The sequence below is a fragment of the Zea mays genome, chromosome 7 (assembly GCF_902167145.1).
Source record: "Zea mays cultivar B73 chromosome 7, Zm-B73-REFERENCE-NAM-5.0, whole genome shotgun sequence".
NCBI classification, from domain to species: Eukaryota; Viridiplantae; Streptophyta; class Magnoliopsida; order Poales; family Poaceae; genus Zea; species Zea mays.
In genome coordinates, this window is record NC_050102.1 from 137,524,860 (window position 1) to 137,534,799 (window position 9,940).

At 46.6% G+C, this 9,940-nt stretch overlaps 1 protein-coding gene across 1 annotated transcript; it reads left to right on the plus strand.

Moving 5' to 3' along the window:
- Positions 1-7,521: 7,521 nt before the first annotated feature.
- On the plus strand, positions 7,522-8,933 carry LOC100304023 (uncharacterized). The gene is made up of 2 exons (NM_001372410.1): positions 7,522-7,668; positions 7,944-8,933. Exons 1-2 carry the CDS (start codon positions 7,654-7,656, stop codon positions 8,442-8,444), a joined length of 516 nt encoding a protein of 171 aa, NP_001359339.1. The 5' UTR covers positions 7,522-7,653; the 3' UTR covers positions 8,445-8,933.
- The last annotated feature ends 1,007 nt before the right edge of the window (positions 8,934-9,940 follow it).

Below are 9,940 nucleotides of genomic sequence, written 5' to 3' on the forward strand. Positions count from 1 at the left end.
AGTTGAAATGGGAAGGACCATTCTTAGTAGTATCTTCGTCAAGGCCTGGATCGTACAGATTGAAGGACATGGATGGCAACGAAATTCCAAGGTCTTGGAATGCGGATGAGCTTCGGCGATACTATGTATAACATGATGTAATTTTTTATGTTTTTTCTTTTCTTTTTCATGGCACCCTTTTCCTTTCCGAAGGGGGAGAAAGGTTTTTAATGGGGCCATCATGTGTAATTTCCTTTTTTAGTCTTATAAGAGCAAAATCCCCCAAAAAATGTAAATGTAACAGCTGAGAACGCACCATCGAGTGCAGAAACTGAAAAAGAAAAAAGAGAAGAAGCTCCAAAGACGTCCCTAAGGGGATGCAGAGCTCTCAGCGAAAAGTCAACGCTGGTACCGTCTAAGTAAAAGACGAAGAAGCTCCAAAGACGTTCCTAAGGGAATGCAGAGCTTATACCGCCTAAGTAAAAGGCGAAGAAACTCCAAAGACGTTCCTAAGGGAATGCAGAGTTTATACCGTCTAAGTAAAAGACGAAGAAGCTCCAAAGACGTTCCTAAGGGAATGCAGAGCTTATACCGCCTAAGTAAAAGGCGAAGAAACTCCAAAGACGTTCCTAAGGGAATGCAGAGTTTATACCGTCTAAGTAAAAGACGAGGAAGCTCCAAAGTCGTTCCTAAGGGAATGCAGAGCTGATGTGTGGTTGATTCCAAGGAAATAATGGTTGAGTGTGGCTTCGGTTATATGTTTTGGACATTCATTCGCACATCACATTACATCATAGCATTTGCATTCATAAGCATTCATTCATGGCATCTGTGTTACTAAGTGGTTGCTTCGGCAAAAAGGAGAAGTATTCTTTTATGTTTTGGAGTGTACAAAAAAAGAAAAGCTTCGGCAGAAAGAAGAAGTAGTCTTTTATGTTTTGTACAAAAAAGCAAAGCTTCCGCAGAAAGAAGAAGCAGTCTTTAATGCTTCGTTGTGTACGAAAAGAAGGGAAGGTGTTTTTCGCCTTCGGCTCAAAATATTGATTTCGTCCACATCAAAGCGTCTTAATAAAAGGGTAAGGATATATTACAAGGTATGTACAAAGTTCCTTGAGAACGGTTTAATTGTATTTACAACAAGTTGTTACAAATTTTCTAGCCTACTACTACTAATCTTCTTCAGGCTCCCGCTTCGGCGGCATATTCTTTAATCACCTTCAGCTTCGTCATCCTACATGAATCCAGGTATCCAGAGTAAAAATCAAGTATGAAGGAGAAGGTAAGTACAAAGTAGGATTTCTTACTGGTTCAAGATGACTTCGAGCTTCGTCTCCAGCCTTCTCCCGCCCGCCTTTTGTCCATATCATTTTTATAAATCTATTTGAGATACTTCGGGCGAGGTCAGGTATATCGTCCAGGATTGATGGAGACAGGGTGAAGTTGGGCCTGTTGACGATCTTTCCATGCTCGCAGCCAGCCTTCAGGAATGCTGCAGCAGTACCCCGAGAAGCTACCCAGGCACAGAAGTCACCGTGCCCAGCTATAACTTCGTCAAGTTCTTCAATTTCAGCTTCGATATGATCGAAGGCTTTTGGTAAATCTTCATCCGAAGGGGTAAATTTCCCGCTGCTGGCTCCAACTGAGTAAAAGATCTTCTTTAGTTGTTGGATACAATTGTTGCTAAAATTCAAACATTTATCCTGAAGGCTTGTTAATGATTTCTTCAAATTTGAGTTGGCTTGGACTTCGGCTTCAAGTTTAGAATTAAGCTCTAGCTTTTCTTGTTCAAACTGTTTTGATTGACCGATAAGCTTCGAATTCAATTCTGATATTTTAGCTTCGGTCTCTGCCAGCAAGCCTTCGGTTGATTGAAGTTCGAAGTCTTTCTTTTCAATGATGACTGATTGTTCTTTTATTTTGCTCTCCAAATTTCCAATTATAGCTTCGTGTTTTTTGTCCTCTAAATCCTGCTGCATCTTCAGAGCTTTGCTCAGTAGCATGCTCTGCACAAAAACAGTTTTCGTTAGTAACATTTTCATTATCCAAAGCAATAAGGAACAGAGAAAAGATTGTTTACCTTGAAATTGGAATAAAATAAGCTGCCGACGATATGCTGTCGTCGGTAGCGGCTGATATCTATCTCTAGCTTCGGAAAACCGATACTCTTTGACAGAGTACCGATGACCTTAGCTCCGGTTTGGTCTCGAATGCAGCCTAATTTTTCATCGTCCACACCTCCGAATAGAAGAGCTCCTGGCCTGTATCCGCAAGATTTGGCATAGTCTTTTAGCTCTTCTATTTCGTCCTCCGAAAGTTTTTGCCCAATTAAATTTTGAAATGTGTAGGCTTCGTCGTCCGAAGCGACTTCGGCTATTTCTTTCCCCTTCTCAGGCACTGCGGCCATGACTTTTTTAGCAGCAGCGGCAGCTTCTTCTGCAGCCATGTCTTCTAAAATTTTGTCGATATTCTCAATGGTAGTCTCTAAGTTCACATCTTCGGCTGTAGCGGCTTCGGTAGCCGCGACCTCCGAAGGTGCGACTTCGACGTTTGTTGTGTCTTCAGCAGCTGCTGTTTTCTGAATTGATGCTCTCGGTGGCGTCTTGTCAATAACTTCTGTTACGGCAATAATTCTTTGCCTTTTTGCTTTGGTTATCTTCGTTTTTTCCGGCTCCGCCACCTTTTGAAAAAGCTTCGTCAGTCGAGGCCCTAATGGACTTAGCTTCGTGGGCATGGGTTCAATCATTACCTTTAGAATTTCCTCCACGTCGCTGGTAGAAGGTGGTGTGGGGGTCCCCTCTCCTTCGGATAGTTTTCGCTTTGGAGTTGATATTTTTCTCTTGACAATTTTCTTCTTTTTTGGTGGTTGTTCTTCATCCTTGTTTAAAGCTTCGGCCTCTCTTTTTCTTCTCTGGCCCTCAGCATCCTTGTTCAGCTGCGCATAGTCAGGATATTCGAAGCCCAGTGCATCAAGCACTCGGTTCAGCCTTCGCTTCGGACGGGTACCGAAGGCTGCTGTCATCAGTTGATCTTCTTTTTTCGAATAATTTCCAAGAATTTCATTACACATCACCTCAACTGTGTCCAGCCACTCTTGGCAGGGCTTCTTAAAATATTTCTTGAATTTGAAGTGGTAAGGAAGCCGGACAAGATCCCCTTCCTTCTTCTCCCCCTTTAACTTTGGCATTTCCCATTTTTTCAGAGTAGGGAAAACTTTGAATGCTAAGAATTCTTGAACCAGATCCCTGGTACCAATATGCTCTGCAATGATTCTGAATTCATCCATTGCCCGTTGAGTTTGACCCTCTGGTGTCATGTTGCAGTGGGGTCGGGTTTCTCCGAAAGTTAGCTCGAGTGGACTTTGCACAAGCTTCTCCTTGTCCTCATCAACCTTGACATAGAACCATTCTGATTTCCAGCCTGCCGGCCATTTGCTTCGGTAGCTGATTACAGGAAACTTTGCGGTTTTCCGGTAGGCAAAATTGTAGCAACCGAAGTTTTCATGAAGCCCATCTTTTCTGGCCTTTGTTTGATAATGCAATTCATGAACTCGACAGAAACTGTCAGCAAAAGGCTCCACTGCTTGGCTTCGGAGGGCCCAAATATAAACGCTAAGCCTAACGATAGCGTTAGGAGTTAACTGGTGAAGGTAGATGCCAAACCTCTTCAATATCTCCGCAACAATCTCGTGAACAGGGAATCTTAGCCCAGCCTTTAAAAAGCTTTTGAAGATGACAACCTCGTCCTTCTCTGGCTTCGGGGTGGTCTCTTCTCCCCCGAAGCGAAGTAGCTTCTTCTGATCTTCACTGAAAAAACCTGCTTTCACCATCTTGGCGAGATCAACCTTTGAAACAGTCGATTTTCCGAAGTCTAGGTGGCTGGGTTTGCTGGGCATGGCAATACGGTAGTCATCTTCGGAGTCGGTTTCTTCAATGTTCCCTTCTCCTTCGGCAGCTGTCGGGTTTGCTTCGGCAGCAGGCATTTCTTCCGCAGTCACCAGTCCGGAGCGCTGCATCGCTTCGGAGATGGGCACAGTCTCCGAAGCTTCAGTTTCGTCCCCCTCACGCTCAACCCTAGCTGTAGAGCGAACTCTGGCCATTTAATTATGAACTTGTGAAACTTTGATACTTTTTTCTCCGAAGCAGGCTTCAAGATGGAGCTTCGTTCAAATCTGACAAACAAGCTTCGGCGATGGTTAAAAATTTTGGCAGCAAAACAGTGCAAATAACAGTAAATGCTGTGGTAACTTCACACCTACTCGTCTGTTTATATAGTGCCGCAGGTAAGAAGGTGAAGCGCCAGGAGTTTTACACCAGGCGGACACCCGCTCGCACTCGCTGTACGGTGGACCGCAGTGACCGAACAGTAACTCTGCAAGGTGGGGCCGCTGCGCGCAGGGAAATCCAATCGTTTCTCGACAACGAGCTCAGGGAAGGTGTTTTTGAGACCTTCGGCGCTCTGAAGCTTAAGAAACTTTTTTCACGGATCAAGCTCGTTACGAAAAACGATCTAGCACCGCGAAAGGGGCTACTGTTGGGTCTATGCTTCGTCGCCGAAGGTCTTATAGAAAGAAGTGATCCTCGGATGAAGCTGTTCGCACAAGATAGCCGAAGGTGCCTTTTCGCAGAGCTTCGGCATTACAAACCGACTTAAAGATAGAATGACCTTTTAGTCCATAAAGGTCTGAGTCAACGTTGTAAGTTCTTATAAGGGGCATACTTGTAATTCCTCACAGGCTGCGTCCTGTGCCTATAAATAGTGAACAGTATTCCGTTACTGTTCACGCATTTTCTGACATTTTGCAATCGCATTTCTCGGAATACAACCTTTGTCAAGGCATAGGTATCATTGTATTTTATGATTCAATATATTAAGTGAATATTATATAATGCATCTGTGGATCATTTATTCATTCTTACCTTTTACTTTGCATTATTCTACAACGTTTATTGAAAATTTATTACGAAGGTTCAACTTCGTAATAAGACGCTTATCAACCTTCGTCTAAGATCCATTATCCTCAAAGGTATAATGCTTCGCGGACGAAGGACAGTATCATTTAACATTCTATGTTGCCTTGTTCTTAATTCATAGCATTTGAGAACAAGTCCCCAACAGAGATAGCCTGATATCTGAACTTTGGAAAGTGGTGGAATGTACAATTCCAAATTAAATAAGTTACTTTATTGAGTGAATTCCACTTTCTCTAAAATGAAGAAATCCAAACGCCCCGATAATTCCTTCAACAGTCTTGCTCCCAAACACGTCCTACAAGTTTCTTCATCCTTTGTGTCTTCTTTATGTCTTACAACTGTTAGATATGTATTAGACGAAATCAACCTCTCATGTTCTTATACTCATATGAGTTCGATAAATACTTTATCCGTCTTAGTTTTTAACACGTAACCACTTTTAGTTCGAAGACCAAAAATTGTATGTAATTCTCTATATACTATTGCATCGACATATGCATGTCTAAAAAGAAAATACACCTTATATTATGACATTAGAATAAATATATAGTGGTTATTCCTTATATTAGGAGGACAGAGGGAGAACATATCCAAGGCACACTATGGAGTTCATGATCGAAACACATGATGACTGGGTGTGTTTGTTGGTTAATTAAATAAAAGAAGAAATTTCCTTTCTTCAAATTTTGATCTGTCCCTTTCACTCCTGTCCATGTAACTGTCTGCCACTCCACTGAGACACAAGGATAAGGATAAGAGGTATTACCGTTTTAAATGATGGATTAAATACTTTCTCTGTTCTTTTTTATTTGTCGCGGTTTAGTTAAAAATGAACTAGCATACGATAAATATTGGAGAACGGAAGTAGTATAATTTATGGCTTTGTCATTGTCGAACTCAAGGCCGCACCAATATGATTGAACTACGGTAAAGTGTTCAATTTCAAGATATATTAGAGCCAATGACAGAAATTATATATTCTCAAGGAAAATATTTGCTAATAACAACAACGACGACAACAACAACAACAATAATAATAATAAAAGGATGTCATAAAATTACTTGTTGAAGCTCCTCCTATTAAGCAGCTAGTACATTTGCGTAGATTTACTCTCCCTATTCATCATCTATACTCTCTCATCAAGCTGTAACATAATTCTCGCTATATCTATGTTCGAACACCTTAATATAAAAAAATTACAGTAGCAGCCCCCTCCTGATTTCCAAAAAAAGACATAATTGTTAAAACGAGAAAAGAAAAAACTCGCGAATACTCCATAGTATTTTGCGTACGTACGTTCGTCCAGTTCAGCCAACGACGAGGAGGTAGGGTTCAATATCATGACCCGATTATTATCCCATCGTGGCACATATAGCCTTGTCCTTGATGACTAATTCGAGATGCAATTCTAATTCTCACCGTGTATATAATCGACTAGGTAACACAGAAAACAAGCCTTTTTTCTTTGTCGATTAATCGCACTGGTCTGGACTCTGGACCGTTGCTTTTTGGTGACGTGCAGTTGTGCACCCATATCACAAAACAGCGTGTAAATAGGCAACCTCGAAGTTCGAATCGACACCTCACACGTCACACCAGAAGGGACGCAAGAAAAGAAACAAAATTATACTATTATTGCAATAGATCCAGCGTCCAAAAAAAAGGAGAGGTTAGCTATAGACTTAGCTAATAACTTTGCTGATCTAGCCCCTCCGCCGAATTCCAAAACCACATGATAGTAGTAGGCTCAATGTCATACAGATACAGTGGAAAGGAGGCACATTCACCGGCCACAGCTAACCCGACAACCGGGCCCCCTGCTGTCTTCCTTTGCCGCGCGCCTCTAATAATCTCGTACGTACGACCAAATTAAAACGCGAATCAACAATCTCTTCCCCGTACGTAACCAAAGCTGCCGAAATGTCCCCTCGCTGATTTTTAATTTGGCTCAATTTAACTACGGACGACGCCAAGGACGGCGTACAGCGTGCAGCAACAATGAGGCGCAGCCCAGCGCAGCGAGCCAGCGTGCGACGCACATGCAATGAAGCCTCTACAGCTCCGCTCCCAAAAGGTACGCGCGCTTGTTGTCTCCACGGACACACATGCTGGAGCCTGGACCTGGAGAGAGATGCATGCAAAAACCACACAGCATCCATCGGTCTGTAATCGACCGTCTCTCCCACAGATTCACCTCACGCGCCGCTGGTGCTGCGTGAAAGGACCAGGACCAAGACCAAGACGCCGTGCACACACACCGCCCGCTTTGGACCCTTCCCATGTGTCACGCATGAGGGTGACTCATGGCCACCTTTTGGTTGCACTGCGTGGCATGTTCATGTGTGTACCTGTACAGCTCCTCAAGATTCCCAGTCATGATCATGATACGAGCGACAGATCAAGGGGCCGGGGATTTAACAAAAGAGAGAGAGAGAGAGAAAAAAAAAACCCACCCGGCAGACTGCGCTTAGCCCTTGCGTTCTCCCCGTTCTGGCCTCGCCGCGCCCGGTCCTCTCCTCTTCTATATATAGCGTCCCGGGTCTCACGGCATTTGCCTCACACAACCAAGCTCGATCGATCTCACTCTCAGCTGGTCGCTCACTCTTGCAGCTCCACCCTTCACTCAGTCTTAGGCTCTTAGCTCTAGGCTCTAGCTAGCCGCGCCACTCCTTCGTGTAGCCATCAGCCTTCTCATCGCCACCAATGGCCACTGCCGAGGTAGCTCGATCGATCGATCTTAGTCTTCGATTCATATATACATACATGTGTTGATGTGCACGGATCGTTTGGATCCGAATAATACCTATATATATGAATAATGGTCTCTGTCTCATCGATGATCCGTCGGGTCGATCGCTCATCTTCGATGAGACGTACAGCGATGGACGTGCGGATCCTATCCTATGTTAACAAATGGAGGACGCTACTATTAAGTGTGGCGCTAAGATGTAGGAGTATATGCTTTGATTTTTACGCGCCGTTCACGTGTGCAGGTCCAGACCCCGACCGTCGTGGCGGCCGAGGAAGCGCCCGTGGTGGAGACCCCGCCGCCGGCCGTCGTGCCCGAGGAGTCTGCCCCCGCCGAGGCCGAGGCCGAGGCCGAGGCTGAGGCTGCTGCTCCTGCTGATCCCGAGGAGCTTCCCGCGGCCGAGCAGCAGGCAGCCGCCGAGCCCGAGGCCGCTGCTCCTGCTGGTGCCGAGGAGCCCGCGGCGGCCGATCCGGCCGCCGAGGCTGAGGCTGCTGCTCCTGCTGGTCCCGAGGAGACTCCCGCGGCCGAGCAGGAGGCAGCCGCCGAGGAGGAGGCTGCTGCTGCTCCTCCTGCTGGTGCCGAGGAGCCCGCCGCGGCCGAGCCGGTCGCCGAGGCAGAGGCTGCTGCTCCCGAGGAGCTCGCCGCGGACGAGCCGGAGGCTCCTGCTCCTGCTGGTCCCCAGGAGCCGGCCGCCGAGGCGGAGGAGGTTGCTGCTCCTGAGGAGCCCGAGAAGGCCAGCGAGTGAGGCCGTGCGCACGCAGCGGCGGCGGCCAGGGCCCAGGGGATCGGCGTGCGCGCGTGGCGGGGTAGTCGCTCGCGCGCGTACATGGCAGTATGACACGGGATTTTGCTGTTCAGTACGCTACGGTTATTACTGGCGTCTCTCTCTGTGTGTGTGTGTGTCTCGTACGTAGCCCGGTACGTAGCTAGCAGTGACTGTCGCGTGGACGTGTCCGGTGCGGGCTGCGAGTGACGTGGGCTAAATAAAGTGTGCGTCGGGTGGTAATGGTGGTGGGGCCCGGTGTCAGTGGCGCGGTGCCCCATGCCTGCCGCTGCTGCAGCTTGTTGTGTCTTGTGTTGGTTGGTTCCTGTTCTTTCTGTCTATCTATTCTCATGCATGGCAGTTTGGGTATGGTATGGGTCGTCTTCTTTGGTTACGTTCCCTGCATTCTGTTTGTGTCATTGTGTGATGATACGATCTTCTTTATATAATAATAGAGCCAGTCGTTCATCAGCAAACCTGCAAAGCTTTGTGTAAACTGTAAAGTGGAGCAGCCAGCGTTGCAGAACGCCGGATCCACCCTAGGTCTAGGACTAGGAGCAGCTCGGTCCTACACAAACATTCCAACATGTCGTCAAGCCGGGTCATTGGTCTCAACGGCGCATCTATAGGATAGGACGCTCATGCGACTATTACGTGGTCCGCCGGAGCTAGTGACCAGTGAGCCTGTTCTGTCAATGGTCTCCATCACCTGGCACCGGCAGCCGATTCGGTGCCGACTTGCTATCTTTGCCGACGGTCTCGGGTAGGCTCGCTCGGTCATGGCCCATGGCGATTCGCTAAGGACATACTACTCCATGACGGTCCATGACAGCATGTCAGTCAGTAACGTGCTTCCTGTCCTGCGGCTGCGGCTGCGGTTCGCGCAAAGCATCCCGGAGGTCCGGAGCGAAGAGGAGAGGTGTCCAACGCACCAGCGTGCGTTCAGTTCAACTGGACACGCTCACACACATGTCTGATTCCAGGCCCCAAACTAGATGGTTGTGATTCAGAATTCCGGAACACAATCAAGATACGGTTGTGGTTCAGAATTTCAGTTCCAGATGCCCAGCGCAGGGCAGGGAAGCATTGGCCCGTCCATTCATCAGAAAACAACTGCCATTGCCATGGTTCACATGAGCTTCAGTCCCTAGCAAAACACGTTCGAGAATCGGCTGGAAACTGGTAGAATGCTTCTACAAGAGAGCTTACAAATGTATGCCAGCTTTATAAAATGAAAACTAGAGGAAAAAAATATCGATGGCGTGCTTTGGCTCGGTAACGGATCAACTAGAATAGCCCACCAGCCGTTCACTGGTAATCGGAGTGTCAGATCAGCACTCAGCAGCCAGCTCAATGCAGCTACATGCACGTGTGATTACGTTACTGCCACCGGCTGGACCACACACCGTCACACCCCTTTAGGACTTGTTTGAATGCTCTCGTATTCACCTAAATCCATGTGTATTGAGATAGATTGA